At 52.6% G+C, this 16,765-nt stretch overlaps 7 protein-coding genes across 7 annotated transcripts; 4 read left to right on the top strand and 3 right to left on the bottom strand.

Annotated features, from left to right (window-relative positions):
* Nucleotides 1-39: 39 nt before the first annotated feature.
* On the bottom strand, nt 40-1,324 carry RHO25_004324 (uncharacterized protein; the record flags this gene model as incomplete). The annotated part of the gene is made up of 2 exons (XM_023595245.2): nt 40-196; nt 249-1,324. The coding sequence occupies 2 exons, from the start codon at nt 1,322-1,324 to the stop codon at nt 40-42; spliced, it is 1,233 nt and encodes a 410-aa protein (XP_023457040.1).
* A 788-nt stretch (nt 1,325-2,112) lies between these two features.
* On the top strand, nt 2,113-3,718 carry RHO25_004323 (uncharacterized protein; the record flags this gene model as incomplete). The annotated part of the gene is made up of 4 exons (XM_023595244.2): nt 2,113-2,541; nt 2,598-2,702; nt 2,756-2,956; nt 3,017-3,718. 4 exons carry the CDS (start codon nt 2,113-2,115, stop codon nt 3,716-3,718), a joined length of 1,437 nt encoding a protein of 478 aa, XP_023457048.1.
* Nucleotides 3,719-3,996: 278 nt separating this feature from the next.
* On the bottom strand, nt 3,997-5,213 carry RHO25_004322 (uncharacterized protein; the record flags this gene model as incomplete). The annotated part of the gene is made up of 3 exons (XM_023595243.2): nt 3,997-4,174; nt 4,234-4,945; nt 4,997-5,213. 3 exons carry the CDS (start codon nt 5,211-5,213, stop codon nt 3,997-3,999), a joined length of 1,107 nt encoding a protein of 368 aa, XP_023457047.1.
* Nucleotides 5,214-5,644: 431 nt separating this feature from the next.
* On the bottom strand, nt 5,645-8,991 carry RHO25_004321 (uncharacterized protein; the record flags this gene model as incomplete). Its single annotated transcript, XM_023595242.2, has 2 exons — nt 5,645-8,293; nt 8,419-8,991. The coding sequence occupies 2 exons, from the start codon at nt 8,989-8,991 to the stop codon at nt 5,645-5,647; spliced, it is 3,222 nt and encodes a 1,073-aa protein (XP_023457046.1).
* Nucleotides 8,992-9,761: 770 nt separating this feature from the next.
* Nucleotides 9,762-10,854, top strand: RHO25_004320 (uncharacterized protein; the record flags this gene model as incomplete). The annotated part of the gene is made up of 2 exons (XM_023595241.2): nt 9,762-10,254; nt 10,307-10,854. The coding sequence occupies 2 exons, from the start codon at nt 9,762-9,764 to the stop codon at nt 10,852-10,854; spliced, it is 1,041 nt and encodes a 346-aa protein (XP_023457045.1).
* An 816-nt stretch (nt 10,855-11,670) lies between these two features.
* RHO25_004319 (uncharacterized protein) lies at nt 11,671-12,471 on the top strand (the record flags this gene model as incomplete). Its single annotated transcript, XM_023595240.2, has 2 exons — nt 11,671-11,708; nt 11,766-12,471. The coding sequence occupies 2 exons, from the start codon at nt 11,671-11,673 to the stop codon at nt 12,469-12,471; spliced, it is 744 nt and encodes a 247-aa protein (XP_023457898.1).
* Nucleotides 12,472-13,601: 1,130 nt separating this feature from the next.
* RHO25_004318 (uncharacterized protein) lies at nt 13,602-16,325 on the top strand (the record flags this gene model as incomplete). Its single annotated transcript, XM_065602546.1, has 2 exons — nt 13,602-14,219; nt 14,892-16,325. The coding sequence occupies 2 exons, from the start codon at nt 13,602-13,604 to the stop codon at nt 16,323-16,325; spliced, it is 2,052 nt and encodes a 683-aa protein (XP_065458618.1).
* Nucleotides 16,326-16,765: the final 440 nt, after the last annotated feature.

Raw genomic sequence — 16,765 nt, 5'->3', positions numbered from 1 at the left:
CGCTATGCCATGCTGTTCCTTCTTATGCTGTACAATGCCTTATGCTGTCTTCAGCACCTTTGGCTGTGGAGGCGGTGGCAGTTCCGTGCCAAAAATCCGGTCCCAGAAGCGGCTTGTCACTCCAAAGCCGTTCTCGTAGTCCATGAAATGATGTTGGAGATGGTACTTCTTGAGTTCCTGATAGAAGGACGGGAGTCTGTGAAAGATTAGCGCGAATCGATACAATGCGGGTTTGTGGGAGCACTCACTTCTTGTGGTGTAGGAAGTAGTGGGTCAAATCGTAACAGATGTAGCCAAAGATACCACCACAAAACACGGCCGTAGCTGCATACCAGTTGTAAAAGAAGACCGTGTGTGCCAATTTCCAGAATGGTGTTGCAAGAACCAGGAACAAAGTAGGCGGCATCACAAGCCGCAGCCTGTCCATAGGAAGGTAATGGTGAATGCCGTGCAACAGGAAATGAAGCGTGAGAGCAACGCGGTTATCCGGTAGGTAATGGTCGATATGGAACAAGCATCGATGTAGGCCATACTCCACGATTGTCCAGATACAGAGTCCGGTGATCCAGTAAGCCGTCAGCGCCAATGGATTGAGCTGCTGGGCAGAGAGGAAGGTGCCATATCCCACAGGAGGAAGCCACACTGTTGGAACAACCCACCATGGCGTCTTCGAGAGCGGCTCCAGGAAGTTTCCGAAGAGAGGCGCGCTGTCACCGCCTTTGTAGTGGCGCGGTCGATGAACCTGCTCTAGGTAGAAGGCTTTGGTGAAGCCACCATTCCAGACCTGCATCAACAATGGCCTGTTGAGATCGAGAAACTTGTGCTTCTTGTAGTCCTGTACCAGATCCGTCTCTTTGCTGAGATCTTCCTCTGAGCTGAGGCCTGTTGATTCGTAGACAGCTTTCTCGTCCGCTGCCGCCTTGGGCTCGACATTCTCCCTGGCTAGTACCTCCTGTGTAGCTCCTGTATTTGCTTTCTTCAGCTCCTCCATGCCTTTCGCTGTGGGCTCCATTGGCAGCACGCTGAATGGATCATCGCTTTTCTTCGCCGCCTCCAAGACTTTTTCAGTCGCTACGAAGCCTATGAGATGGTCGTCCAGGATCTCCCAGGCTGATTCACTGTGCGCATGCGACGCCACATCCTCCATGATCTCCTTGACATCTTTCCCGCCATACTCCAGGATCAAATCGCCGCCACCTGGATGGTCCTCGAGGAATGGGGTGATGTCGTAGACTTTGGTGCCGACCGTCACGTAGCAGGACTCCTCAGTGTTGTGTGATGCGACCTCCCTCGATGGGAGGGTGGGGAGCATTCGTCCCGGCATGATGGAACGCGCCGAAGGAGTGTTGGCAAGGCAAAGGGTTTCAGGAACCAAGTTTATCGCGCGCAAGCTCACAGATAAAAGTCGACCTCGTGGCGATTGGGGGCAAAGGGTCGTTTGCAGTCTCCCTTGATCCCAGAAATCACGCCGGAGGTCGGGCGATCCGGGATCCACTTGTCTCCTGGTGGTGCGAGTGGTCTGGTGTGATTGGCCTTGTCGGAATTGCACCGACTCCGCCCCTTCCGCTGCTTATTGAAAGGCTGACAAGATTACTTCACCTTTGCTTCTGCCTGTGTTCAATGCGTGATGTTTGTTGTTCAACCGACGCCGAGCAATGGCTCCTGCCGGAAGCTGACCCAAAGACGCGCCGCAAGGACGCGATCACGTTCTGTAATTCACCAGTGGCAACAGGTCAGCAATGGCGCGGGCGGCCGCTGAAACTGGGAACTGTTGAAAAGGTTTACTTTTCGATAGAGTCAATTGAAAATAAGCGGTCGAACGCATCGCTGGCGGAAGACCACATGAAGGCCAAGCTCTTCACACGCACAAGCACGCGTTCAATGGAGTGCGAGGATCGAGGAACGTTGTAGTATTAGGCGTGAAGGTAGGGTCGAGAATGCTGAAGCTGCAGGCGGAAAGAAGGTCGAACGTTTGTCCCATGCAAGATTTCATTCTCATCGCTCAAGCGCGACATACGTTTCGCGCTCCTCACGATGTCGCTCAGTTGACTGGCGACTGCCGCACAAAATCAAGTACAACTCGCACAACCTGCGCAACAACGCGGCGCCTCAATGTCGTCCAATCTCGTGGATGCAGGAGGTACGCCTCTTTGGTACCCGCCAGCTTCCATACTCGAGGAGTCCTCCTTGCGCTCAACACTGGTTCGTCATGACAAACCAGGAGTCGAATCGCGGCGTCCCAGCTCCCTACGAGAAGCTGCTGGCGCAGAGGAACAAATGCTGGCTGCGGTGGCACAGAGGTCACTCGAGTACACTCACACATCCTTCAATCCCATCAACCAGCCGGCAAACCCTCCCTGCGATAAACCGACCAGACACGACTCTCCCGTGCCTCGCATCACCCCGACCACGACCGAGCTTTTCAGGCAGCATTATGGCCGCCAGATTGAGTGTCTCCATATTGACATGTATGAGCTTGGTGCGCACGAAGTGGCCACCATAGACCATCAGGAGAACCGCGTATATCATATCGGTCTCAATGTGGGTGGCGCATTCCCCACGGGGTCAGTAAGATATGGGAAGCTGACAGACTCCAGACTGGAGGCTCCTACTCTGGCAGATTCGAGAACAAACCACTTGTGTCTGAATTGCAGGCGCTTCTGGCAGGAGCTTTGGCAAGCACCGCTGAAAGAGAATCGAAGGTACGAGTTTCGCTATTTATATGTCGCTCTGCTCGATCACTCACATTTTACAGACTCTGCGGTACAAAGAGGGCGCGAAAATGGAACAAATGATTCGTGCCCACTTGAATGCTGGAGGCAAACTCATCGTAGAGCAGACGTCCGCCAGCGCAGAACAGAACGCTGGAATTGAGTGCCATCTTCCGGGATGCTTAGCTCGCAGCAAATCCATTCCGCCCACAAATTTCTACCTCGATCTCCAGCATACCTCTTCCGTACCGGAGCGGGACGAGGAAGGCCGCCATTTCTGCCTGCTCTGTCTCGAGTGGCTTTAGGAAGGTCACTACAACGATGGATCCCTGCAGCACCCTGGTGTGCAACGAAGATCGCCCTCGACCGATGAATCAGTAACTTTGAATGGATCGCCGGTGAAGGAGCCAGGAGACATACCTCAGCTTGATGGTGTCGAAGCCGAGCAGCCTGGATTCAATGGCAATGGTGGACCCGTCCGCAGGGTCCACGAGATAGAAGAGCCAAATGGTCACAATGGCGGTCTACAAGCATCTCGATGGGCACATGCGAAAGGCGAAGTGCCTCAAGCCTCACCTGCACGACTGCCTACTCCTGAGCCGGGACCAGACAAGGCGACAGACGACACCACACCAGATTCACCGGCCTCCATCGATTCAACTGGCCAATGGCAACATCCTCCTCGCCGGTTTCAATACATTGCCTCCTTTATTGAGCCAAGTGCAACTCTACCAGCAGAGTACAGGGCAGCTGTATTCTTATGGAAAGCTGCAAGCAAGACTCAACTGTCCTGGGAGCAGCACCTGCATAAGTTGAAAAGTTTGCGGGTGGACCACACTGGTGACAGCCTGCTCGCAGAACAGATCGAGAAAGATTTCCAGATTGAGGACGATGACTACAATGAGGAAGAGATTAGAGCATACGAGCACCAGACTGGCTCACGCAAGAAGGATTGCTATGGAAATGTGCTGTCGGTGGTGCTTGCTTGGGTCAAAAAACAAGATTGATTGCGTGGATCGTTGTGGCTGCTAAGACGCATTGCATTCGACAACTTGTGCAGTCAGCTAGTTTTCTGGCAGCTCAGCTTGAGTGAAACGTGAGCTCCTTGACGGCTCTCTTGGACGAGGAAGTGACGTCGGGAGCTTTTGCAATCGAGAGGCTCAGGACTTGAAGGCAGTAAAGGCGTGAATTCCACTCCACGTGATGACAGACGTCTATACTACACATTGAATGACTTGTGCGTCTCAGTATTCGAGACTGATCATCCTAGACCAGTACTGCTCCTTCAGTAGGCAGGACCTAGCCCAAAATCGCGTCGAACAGTCCTTCCCTCCGCCTTGATCGAGACAAACCAGACTTTGTACGCATTGAAGATGTAAAGCCCGTTCGGAACGAAGATGAAGTTATTCGATCCTGGTGGGCCAACGAGAAACTTTCCGATCAGCACACCTTCGGGATTCCATCTGCATGAGCGACAGTCAGTAACGCATCGCCTGCGACATTGTGGAAACTCAAGACTTACACATGAACGCCGTCCGCAGCAGCTGAATAGACGTTCCCTTTCACGTCAGTGTGAATTCCGTCTGGGAAGCCAATATCGCTGTATGCGAAAACCTGTCGATTCGCCAACCTCTTCCCATCGCTCGTAATATCAAATCGATAAATTGTCGCCGGATCAGTCAAATTGTCCTTATTCGGAAACGTGTGCGACCCAGTATCCGTAACATAAACATGCTTGTAATCCGGCGAGAATTCAATACCATTAGGAGCGATGAAATAATCTGCTACAGCTTGCAGCACTCCAGTCAAAGGCTCAAACCGGTAAACTTGTGGCCGAATAACGGGTTCGGGGCCAAAGTATTGCCAGTAAGCGTAGCGAGCATCGGTGAACCAGAGGTCTCCGGTGTGAGGGTGTTGGACGATGTCGTTGAGGGAACTGAAGTTTCGGCCAAAGTAGGAGTTTAGGAGGACTTGGGTTTCGTTGGTGGAGGGGTTGACGACTGTTAGTTTGGAGTAGTTGTTTAGGTCGCCTTCGTCGCAGAAGATGATGGATTGGTTTGAGGTGCTGTTTGCTGGGGTTCCGGGTGGGTAGTAGGCTGTTCCGCCGTTGGCTTCGGAGACGTTTGGGTAGCGGATGCTGGTGATTTCGTCGGTTTCGATGTCGATTACTGTGACGTTGATGGGGTTGTCGAGGCTGCCGGCCCAGTTGCTCGTGGCGTAGATTTTCTTGGTTGCTGCGAAGTTTTGTTAGATGGTTGGTGGTGAGTTTTGGGGTTGAGACGAACCGTGGTTGTAAACGCCGGCCTCGTGGAAGGCGTCCCAGGGCAGCTCAGCCACGAGCCTCGAGGTTACGTTCGTTCCGACAACATCGTCTATGAAAGCTTGATCGTATGCAAGCAAAGAGACTTGGTCGGTCGACGCGTTGGCGATGGCGTTGATCTCATTGGCGTAGTCCAAGCTGGTTGCCAGCTGCAGCAGGTTGACGTGAGTTATGTTGACCATCTTGTTTACAATTCTGGCTCGCTGAACGGTTACATGCAGACTTTTCAAATCTGATTGTATGTGTCGAAGGGCCGATTCAAGAGGTAGAAGAGTCCGCCATGCTTTGCCAATACCGCTCACGACGTCACCAAGCACTGGCGCTGTCGATCATCCAGTCGTAGCGGCTAAATACACAGAGTGGCAGCTCTGCTCATTTTCGGCAAGAGAGTAGTTCGTTGTCGGCCTGTCGACAAGAACTTGGCAGTGGTATGCGGCCGCGTGGAATCGTAAGCTGTGCAAGCACGCAAGCAACTTCAAATTCTCCACATCCGACTCCTCAAAGTGGAGACCGCAAAGGCGGGCAGCCATTGGAGTGGACTTGCAATTGCCGACCTCTTCTCGTCAACAGAGTCGTTAGAAAGGCATTCCGAGCGCAGTTTAGCATATCTGCCTCAGTCCTGTTTCGTTCTGCCCATAGTGTTGGCCCGCGTTCTTGTGAGAACCAGAGTCTCCTCCGACTCGTTCCTCTCCGGGTCAGATGTTGACACAATATGGTACGAAAAATCAAGCTCTCCGACAAGCTCTTTGACGCCAGCTACCAGCCGTCGCAGATCTTCATAGATGAATTTGGTGCCAATCTGTATTACCGCGAAACTCGCGTAGCCTGGTTCGGCGATGTGCCTGATACTCAACATGTCCTTGTCCATTTCTTCAAGCTTCTGTGATAAGAAGAATGGTTCTGGCACACGTAGGTAAGGTGGAAGCGCCTGCTCGGACGTAATCGAAGCCGAGAGAAGCGTAAGCATCGTGGTGACCTGCTCTGAAGTATAGTTGGCTTCGCCAATCAATTTTTGAAAGCCATGGAGCCACTGTAAACCATGTTGTGCCTCGCCTTCGGCTCGCAGTTCTTCGAAGCTGTAAGATGCTACGGAGACCAACGACATGAAGTTGAGCATGCTTTGCAGCTGATTGATAAGTCGCTGATACTGCTCTTGTGGGAATTTACCTCCGATTGGAATGTCGTACTTAACGACTTGGGCCTGTGCTCTTAGGCTCGCAATGGTCAAGCTCGCCTTCGAATAGAGCTTGCTGCGGGCTTTCTCCAGTCTACGACCTGGGCTGTCTTTCGAAGTCAAATCGCCTTGTGCATTACCAAGCCTAAGCCGCACAGTCTCGTGCATGACCGAGTAATAATTGGCCAGAAGATACAGCGTAGAGCCGAGCTGCCTCCGCAATTGGTTGTGTTCAGTGATGGGATAGGGAAACCAAGTCCAGATCCAGCCTACGAATAGACCTGCGCAGACGGTCGCCAATCGAATTCCCGCGAGCTCATATATCGGATAGTAGGCCTGGCCATTAGAGGTCGACACCTCGATACCAAGCTTCCTGACCTGCAGCTCGTAGCCCGTAATCAATGCATTTGTGAGCTGGAAGATCACTCCAACTTGAACGTAAGCTGGGTATAAGAGCATGATGTAAGCTCCGAAGTGAGCAAAGATGAAGAAGAACACGATGACACCAGTTGTTTCCTTGTTGACGATATACCAGCCTACCAGAGAAGTAACCAAAGCCAGTGCCGTTCCAGAGACGCGGATGAAGAAGCCCCTAAGTGACTGGCCAAAAGTCGGAGACAGAGATATAGTGATCATGATCTGTGCCCAGAACAATCTTTGCTCTGTGAAGAACCTTTGCGTAGGCCGCAGAAAGCTCACAATCGCGAGAGTCATGGTAGCCGCTACGACACGAAGTCCAAAGGAGGCTGCAGGAGACTGGAAGAAGTGAGCGATTTTACGAAGCTTGTTGCCGAAGCGCTCCCAAGCGTTCGTGGGTGGCAAGTGCTCTGGATCTTTGCGTTTCTTGAAAGCATCTCCAAGGTAGACCTGCGCCCTTCGACCATCTGTGTTCATGTCATTATCGTCTGCAGCATCCTCATCGTCCTTTAGAAGGCTGGCCAGCCACTTCCTTGTTCTCTTGTAGCCAGGCACCACCAATCGCCTTTTGTCGAGTTTCCCGTGGGCCTTGAATGCATCCACCGCCAAGATGAACCTGTGAGTTCGGCGAGCGATGGTTATGAGCAGGAACTCGAAGTATAGAACGAGGAAGAGCTGGCGCCGCAGGTGTCGATGAGGGTCGGACAGAAAACCTTCGTGCATCCATGCCGGAGCGTCCAAATTCGCGATAGTTGGATCGTCGAAGAAATTCTCGGGAAGCTGGATATCATGCAGATGACACCACTCCCGAAGTGTAACTTTCTTACTCTCCTTGAATTCCTGAGCTCGTCGCCAAAAGACTTCTGCGAAGCCACTCTCGCCTGGTCCAGGTTCTGTCGTCCCTTGTTTCTCCACGTCCTCGTTGCCCCTCCTTGGCGGCTTGGGCCCGAGTTGCAAGACGATGCGTGCGTGTTCCAGTCCTTCATCAATTGTCTGAGTGATCTGGTCGAATGGCTCTCGGAGACGTTTCATCAATCCGTGCCACTCATTCACTGCTTCTATCCTCATCATCTCGCTCTCGTTAGGGGCGTCTTCAGGTGCAACGTTCGAAAAGTCAACATTCCTGTTCCAACCCGATTCTTCTGCGATGCGAACAAAGATATCAGCCATGCAACTAAGGCCGACGATTGGCACCATTATCAGACGCAACAGGCGAAAGATCTCTTGGATGTCATCCGGGCCAAGCTTTCCGAGAGCGACCTCACGTTTGGCGAAAGGTAGATCTGTAGCCAATTTGCCGTAGAGAGCCGATAGGGAGTCCATCTTCTGCTTGAAAGCTCTGGCCTCCGAGCTCCGTGGAAGCTTCTCACCATTTGTGTTCGTTGTGGCAGTCGTGAACATATCTGTGCGCTCCAAGCTGCGCATGTAATCTAGGTTGGCCTGCAAAGCTCCTCGAAGCGACGCGATGAACCCTGTGATACCTTTGAACGCTACTTGCCTGCTGTTGAGTGGGAAAATCAGAAGCGAGATGATTGTGCCAATGCCAAAGCCGGTAAGGAATCCCACAAGAAGTCTTCTCGCAAAGGATTCCGCGGCAGCCATTGTCGCAAACTGTGGCCCATAGACCATAGAGACGTTTGCAAAAATGGCCCAACAAATGCAAGGAATGTTCTGCGATTGAATAATTCAAGATCAGCATGTGCCAACAAAACTTCTTCTTCTTCGTCTTTTTCGGTATCTCCAACAGTCATGCAAAATAGCCGGAGAAAGGCAAGTATATCGACAGGCAGACTTACATACTGCGGCAGCTTCGCCCTCACTACACTGATAGAAAAGACCTGCGCGACCAACCAGACAGCTGCTACAGCGCTTGCAGAGGAATCGTAAGGAGCTGTGCTGCCTCTGCGTGCCTTGATGCAGCAGTACATTGCCAGTAATGATAGGGCCGCGCCCAGGCAGAGGAACAGAAGATTGACCAGCATGGTCTGAAGGAACTTGGCGCGAGGCATCATCACCACAGAAAGGATCGTCATCACGACAGCCAGGTAGCCGAGAGTGGTATAGTAGTTGGCGAAGCCGTCCAGCTGGTACAGCGCAAGGGTGATAGTTGGTGCGATGGACGACTTGAACATTGAGCGATAGACCCTGGAGTCGATTCCGGTCTTCTGCCATATCGCAAAGCTTTTTTGGATCAGAGAGCGCTTCTTGGGAGCCGGCTGCGCACTGGCAGTCTGGTCATTACTCCGTACTGTAGACAGTGTCGACTTTCTTCTTGTGAGTCCACCATCGAATCCATTGTCGCGTCGTTCAGTTGTCGGGGTTGTGCTCTGTTCTGAAGCGGATGTGTTTCTTGTCTCCACGCGTTCCATGATGTTCGCAATATCCTTCCCATCGGCACGCGAATTGTCGTCTGCCCTAGTGATCGCGCTTTGGGGGCTTGAGTAATGCTTGAGGAATCCAAAACTTTCAGGCACGTTTCATCTCATTCTGATGTGCAGTGAATTTCAAGACTACTGAGAGCATTGAGGAGGAAAATGTACAGTCAAGCCACGCGCGTCGAAGACAAAACTTCCGTTCTTGCCGAAAGACGATCGGTGGCTGCAGCAGCTCCTACCTACCTAAGGTAAGCCGAATCGCTAGCGACGAGAAAACTAAAGGCCGTAAAATGTGTACAATTGTGTCTTTGTCATAAAAGTAAGTGCTGATGCATCTTGTTGCAGCACAACAGCACCTCATCTCACAGTCACAGCTCGGCAGGAGCCTGGCGACGGTCTTGGCACTAGCCGACAACGAGCGGTTCGCTCCTTTCCACGCGACTTCATCAACACCATCACCATTCTTGCGCGTTGTCAGCGCCAGATTGCCACCACCGGACCTTCAGCATCCATTACCACCGCCTGTTGCCAACGCCAATTGCCCGAGCCGCCTGCCACCACCAAGCGGTGGCCATCGCCGTCGCGCCGACAGCTTCGGCGCACAGGTGGACTAACCTGTGAGGAACAGGGCCTCCGCCTCACCAGCGGCGTTAGACCGCAGCGAGTCGTACTCGCCCGAACCAGACTCCGGCATCGAAGCCATCTCAGAAGACCACTTCACATCCGCGCAGTTTGATTTGCCTGTGCGCCTACTACCAGCAACCATGACGGACCGACTCCCGCACAATCTCCTGGCGCTTTTCCAGCCGCGCCCACCGCTCCGCTACATGCCCCCGGCCGATCACGCGCCTGAAGATCGCAAGACACACAAGATTGATGGCATCGCGCAGTTTCTGCCAATGCTTCAGGCGAAGAAAGAGGAAGCCAAGACAGAGGTTGTGACGGAATGCGGCCTGCAGAAGCGCGATCGCGTGGTGAGGGAGAAGCAAGAGAAGCAGAAGTGGCTGCTTGAGGAAGGATACAAGGATTTGTACAAGCCCGCCGAAGACGAGAATATTCGCGGAGACGCTTTCAAGACGCTGTTTGTGGGCCGACTGCCATACGACTGCACGACTAAGGACCTCGAGAAGGAATTTGGCCGCTTCGGACCTATCGAACGCGTGAGAATCGTGACTGATCGCGGAGAAGCCTCGACGAAGAAGGGCAAGCCTAAAGGCTACGCCTTTGTCCTCTTCGAGCGCGAGAAGGACATGAAAGGTGCGCTTTGACTGGTCTTCACTCATTCTACATTTGCTAACTGGAATCACAGCTGCCTACAAGGATTGCGAGAACCTACGAATCCGCGGCCGTCCGGTCATCGTCGATGTCGAGCGCGGTCGCACTGTTAGTGGTTGGCGTCCCAGACGCTTCGGAGGTGGACTGGGTGGACGACACTACACGAAACAACAGGCCCCACGTCCTATGGGCTTCGGTGGTCCGCCGCCAGGTCCAGGCTTCCGAGGCGGTTTCCGTGGAGGATTCGGCGATCGTGGCGGCTTCCGCGGCGGCAGAGGAGGTGGCAGAGGAGGTGGCTTCCGTGGTGGCGGAGGTGGAGGCTATGGCGGCGTCGGTTACGGCGGTGGTCCAGATGGCGCTCCCTCCGGTCCTCGCTCCGGTGGCGGGTTCGGAGGCAGCCGTGGCTACGACGATCGTGGCCCGCGAGGCAGTGGCAGAGACAATGCCAACTATGAGCCACTTCCACCGAGAGGAGATCGTGGCGGAGGCGGCTACCGTGACCGCGACCGCGACTACAACAGCGGTTCGAAGCGCCCATTCGAAGGTGGGTACGACGATTCACGACAGAGACGACGCTACTAAAGGAAGCACGGAGACTGGTAAGATTCCCCCAACTAACCACACGAAGATCTCGGGGTAAGTATACTGATCAGGCCAGCTCACTGCAGCCGCTTACCTTACAGGCTTCTTCTTACTGGGTACCGCAAGATGTGTCCTACACGTCCTGCACACCACTTCGACATGATTGCTTTCACACACACGGAACACACACAACGGTGAGTCGGACTACCTCCTTAAGGGTAAGGTACCGGCTCGCGCACGACACATTGTACTACGAATGTACGAACAGACACCAGCTGGATGCGCGAGAGGAAAGGGCTGAGTACAAGGAGGCTCCGTTTCCCTATCTTTGCATCACTGCTTCTTTACTGTTGGGTGCCAGCACGCTCTGAATGAGGCCAGCACTGCCTTGCTTGTACGAGCAAGCTGCTGCCTATGTACTTGTAGCAGGTAGGTTCGGAGGAGATTGTACGCTACGGTCACGTTGCATCGAAGCAGACCCGGACCCGGACCTGCGTGTGTACGAGATAGCAAAAATCAAAATATGGAAAGAAATCCAACTTTGCCTCACTCTCAACCCCAACATTGTAGTGCGACACACTCGCTGCTGGAGCCTCACTCTTGGACGTCGTTCTGCTCACCCGAAAGTACCCGAGCGCGTGAAACTGGGCCTTTTTCGGGCAGCCTCAACTGACATCAGAAGCTCCCCACGTCGACGTACCCCTCCAAAACAGATTTTAATTCCTGCACCTTTGGCGAGCCCATTGACAACAGACACACACAAGTCGCGAATAGAAACCACTCCTCACCAAATCAAACACCACAGACACCGCAATCATGGCACGCCAATTCTTCGTCGGAGGCAACTTCAAGATGTGAGTTCCCCGCCAAACGGCCTTCAAGCACTACCAATGCTGACCACTGTACACCAGGAACGGAACCATTTCCAAGATCAAGGAAATCGTCTCTCACCTGAACGAAGCCAAAGTCGACCCTAACACCGAAGTCGTCATCTCCCCACCATCGCTCTACCTCCTCCTAACCCGCGAGCACCTCCGCAAAGGCATTGAAGTCGCAGCCCAAAACGTCTTCGATAAGCCAAACGGCGCTTTCACTGGTGAGATCTCTGTCGAGCAGCTCAAGGACTCCAACATCACATGGACAATCCTCGGCCACTCGGAACGTCGCACTATCATCCAAGAGACCAACGAGTTCATCGCCAGCAAGACCAAGTCTGCTCTCGATGGTGGTTTGGGAGTCATCCTGTGCTGCGGTGAGACCCTTGAGCAGCGTGAGGCAAACAAGACGATGGACGTTGTGCTTGCTCAACTGAAGGCTGTGAGCGAGCAGGTCAAGGATTGGAGCAAGGTTGTTGTGGCATACGAACCTGTGTGGGCTATTGGTACCGGCAAGGTCGCTACGAATGAGCAGGCGCAAGAGGTGCACAAGGGAATCAGAGAGTGGATCGCAAAGGAGCTGGGTAACGAGGCTGCAGAGAAGACGAGGATTATCTACGGTGGTAGTGTGAGTGAGAAGAACTGCAAGGATTTGGCTAAGGAGGCGGATATTGATGGGTTCTTGGTTGGTGGTGCTAGCTTGAAGCCTGCGTTTGTGGACATCATCAACGCGAAGCAGTAGATGCGGAGCAGGCCCATGAGTGCTATATGCTTGCTGCGAGTGAGATGCTTCGGGTTCACGACATCATGAGAAATGGCAGACTCGTAGAGTTACTCAGGAACTGTGTAAAAGGAAAAGCAAAACAGTGGTCAACATCTGTGAGTAGGTATGACTTTCAAAGTGTTTCGAGGTCTTATTGAGCTATCCACTCAACGCATGATTTATAGCCTTTGATGCTTCAGAGACCTCTATTACTTGATAATGCTTCGATCTTTTGAATCAAGCGTCCTCGACCATCTCGATGCCCTGGGGAGCCAGGTCTTGGCGCTCGTGCTCAGCCTAACTTCCCGCAGTTGCTATCTCCTGTGCCATCCCCCATCACCATCTTCTGTCAACGCCTATACCACGACCTCAAAAATGCGAAATCACGTATTTGTTCCTGCGGAAACGTCTAGTATAGGACGATTTGGATGCCAAAACGCCTGCTGCTACTCTTTGCATCCGCAAGGCAGAAGTGCGAGCAAACCTCACCACTTGCTCAATCGCCATCGTTCTCGAGCATTGCAGGACTCGCCGAAAGGCATCTGTGACCAGATTCGGGACTCATCATCTAATGACTTCAAACACCTCACCTAGCAGCTCTGAACACGACTGGGCTCGCCTCCAAGGAGCTTCTGTCGCAGCGATGAATTGTGCGTCCTATATCGCATACCATGCGACGAGACCAACCAGATCCGATCTACATACAGAGAGAATCACATCACTCTCAATTATAGAAGGGCTTGTAACATTGTGCGTGTCTGAGCGTTATAGCTGATTCACGCAAGTAGAATGACGCTTCCCATTATCACATGCTTGATCACAGCTCCATACAGCTGATTATGGTACGAGTTCGCTCACATGTTATTCAGGAATTCACCTCAAGCAATGCCTTGAGCACAAAACTCATTGCAGTTCTTCTGCCACTCCAAGAACTCTTCTTCCACGACCTGACTGGATACACAAAAAGAACGCTCCCGACTGGTATCACTCCAAGTCGGCCTCTCATCCTCACTCGAACGGAGCTTACAGACACTCCATCCGCTCAATTACTACGACTCTCCACTGCGGTGGCACTGTCGGGTGCTAGCGGTCACTTTTTCCCAAGCAAGATGGTGTCCTTCGGCCTTGGTCTGCTTGGAACCAGTCTCCTGGCCCTGCTGAGTCCGACTGTTGCTGGTTCACTCGATTCCTTCGACGACTCTTCTTTGCCAGATGATCGCCCTGTCGGCGCCTCCGTCAATGCGAAATTACCGCCAGGGTTCCCAACTGACGTGCCAGCTTCGACTACGTTCACCTTGCCTCCCACAGCTGAAGCGATCTTGCCGGCCGGTGCCTCTGGTGACTCGGGGGCATCTGCAACACTGTCTTGGGAGCCTGCTGTTCGGACGGAGCCAGGCAACAGACGCATCTCGCCATATGTTAAAGACATTCCTGGCTCTCCTGTGACGACTGGCACTCCGGAGATCTGCACGCCAATGACATGCACGCAATCCTATTTCAACCAGGAAGTCGTGAGTACGGATAAGTGCAACTTCATCTACGAATCGACCAGCTGGCGTTGCTCGAAATCTACAGCATACACGTCAAAGTGTCTGGACTACGCGAAGCCTTTGACCGACTGCCTGTACTACGGGACCGAGGTCTCAGTTGGCTCGTGGGTGGAACCAGGCCCATTCGCTGTTTTCGGTGCACCTGGAAAGACTCTCTACGACACAGTCACTCCCAGAGTAACACTCCATTGTGTTTCACCATCGCCGAACGCGTCACCCACGTGTACCTCTTGGTGTTCCTACAGCACAAAACTACCTCCAAATGACATAAGTATATGTTCGGAAGACAAGAAGCTGGGCTGCTTCCGAACAACTTCTACTTGTGTAGAAAGTCTTCCGGCGTGCCTCTACAAGATGTACGATAGCGCAGGCAGAATTATGTGCGTCCCTCCAACCATGCCGGTAGGCGGATGCTCAACTGCGACTTACTACAGTCCGTCAGCAGTGCACTCTGGCATTACTGATTACCTCACGACATCAATTTGCAGTTATCCCGGCCAATCAATGCCCTCCTGCTTTATTTACAATCTCATTGCTACCTTGGGGTGCATCCCGTTCTCAAAAGCGACCGAGGTACCTTCCACAGTCGTATCGACGACTGTGCCAGCCACGACCGCTTCGTCGTCAACATCAATCACAAAAGCATTGAGCTGCGCATACGGAACAACGACTTTTTCGTTCACCTGGAAGATTTGTTCTGGCCCATCTTGCGCTACGTCGTCTTCTGTTGCAACCCAATGCAAAGAAATCGTCACCTCAAAAACGCACTCGGAATCTTGGAGTCCACCGAGCAGCTCTAGCAGCAGCTCACAGGCACCTTCGATTTCGACTGATCCGACCCGGACACAGTCGGCAACTGTCACTCCAACATTCCGTCCTGATAATCAGAAGTTTCAGATCTTCCTCGACGAACCGACCAAAGGCTTTCTTTCAAGATTGGCAGCCACATATTGTCAAGGCCAGTGGTGCGAGAATGCGCTGATTCATTCCGAGATCATGACACACCTCCATCTGAATGGATTCACCGCAGACAGAATTAGAGGATGGAATCTCGACAACACGAACGAATATGTGCTGGAGGACAATAACGCCACGGAGTGGTGGGCCACAAACGCCATGGCAGATTATGTTGCGCAAGAATACATCCATAACCGTCCACTGAGCAACACCATCATCATTGATGAGATGCTACAAGGTCTTGAGAGTGAAAAGCTTGCAGAGTACAACGAAGACGAGAGTCCAACTACAAGCACTGCCACTGTTCCAGAAGCTCCGACACTTACTCCGGCCTGTCAGCTTTCATCAGGCGAACCCATGGCAAGCGCCGATGTCGTGGCATTGGCGAGCGCTTTAGAGTGGCGATTTGGTCAGATGGTCATGAAGCCAAAGCCAACTCTAAGCTGCGTAAATTTTGTCATTGATGTTGCAAGACTTGGATGTCTCTGCAACATGTCCACCACGACAGGAACTTTCAGCCACAGCACACGCACATATACCACAACCGAAAGAGGATCAGCCAGTGTTGTGACCGATGTTTGTGGAGGCTACACTACTTGGCCAAAAATCAGCACCCGCAGCCTGACTCCAAATCCAACCATTTCTCCAATACCCCTAGAGACAATGAGGTGTGAAACTGCCGAAGTTGGATGGCTATCTCCCTCTTACGACAAATGCGCAAACGCTTTTTGCAGCGCAGCCGTGATTGGCCAGTGGTATGCTCGTGATCCAGAAATGCATGGAAAATTGAGATGGCGCTGCCCTATACCTGGCACAGAGACATATCCTCGCAATAGAGGACTGGTCTTTCTCATCCATTTCGAGGACAGAGCCTGTCCGCCCGGACGCCCGCATGATGTTGAATTTGAGAATGAGGAAACCGCCGACTACGATATCTCTGATGAAACTTGCATGGAAACCTTCACGAGGTTGAAGAGTTGCAAATTTGCGATGAAGAAAGACGGCAAATACTACTTCACTGGAGGTGGCGTGTACTCCCAGTGTCTGTGGTGGCGAGCGTATTGGCCCGGACGCGAACACGATACGCCTGGCTTGGAGAAACTTGCTGGAGACATGGATGAGTTCCAGATGAATCTTACTCGTCACGCCGATGAGGAATACTGGCGGCTTACTGATGCAGAGCAGCATTGGGCCAATGGCACTGCACGACTTGCATCGGATGAGTCGATCAATCTCATGAATGGCACTAGGGGCAACGCGACATCGACAGATCTCGTAACATCCACGAAGGCAGCAGCAGAAAATGATATGAACGAGAGAGTGTGAAATTGCTGAACGAGACGTGGAAGGCTGTAGTCCTGTGCACGAGCGGTGGATGCTTCCACTTTCCGATCACCTGTCAACAGCAATTCCAAGCGCAAGCCACCAACGCATGCTATCGCTCTTTCAGGCTTTCCATGCTAGTAAGTTCATGGCGAATCTTCTCAATAGCGAAACATCTTGGCGCAAAACCGTGGTCATGGCAAGTCAAGAGAAACTACAGATCGCAGACTCAGGATTTCTCCAGATAGCTAGACCTCGCAGTCATACGTACTTCTTACATTAACATCGTAGAGTAACTCGCAAAACACTAATCACAGCCTGCGTTTCCCATGTGGCTGGCACGCTACTCCGCAAACCCCAATGTCGATCAACGAGGCTCCAACTCCGGCTAAGGTTCGCAAGTGCCTGTACTCCTCTCCTTGGCATCTTCCCAAGTACATCCA

This window comes from Cercospora beticola, chromosome 3 (genome assembly GCF_033473495.1).
Source record: "Cercospora beticola chromosome 3, complete sequence".
Classification (NCBI taxonomy): domain Eukaryota; kingdom Fungi; phylum Ascomycota; class Dothideomycetes; order Mycosphaerellales; family Mycosphaerellaceae; genus Cercospora; species Cercospora beticola.
The sequence above is the reverse complement of the archived record's forward strand: the minus strand, read 5'-3'. Positions and strand labels throughout refer to the sequence as shown.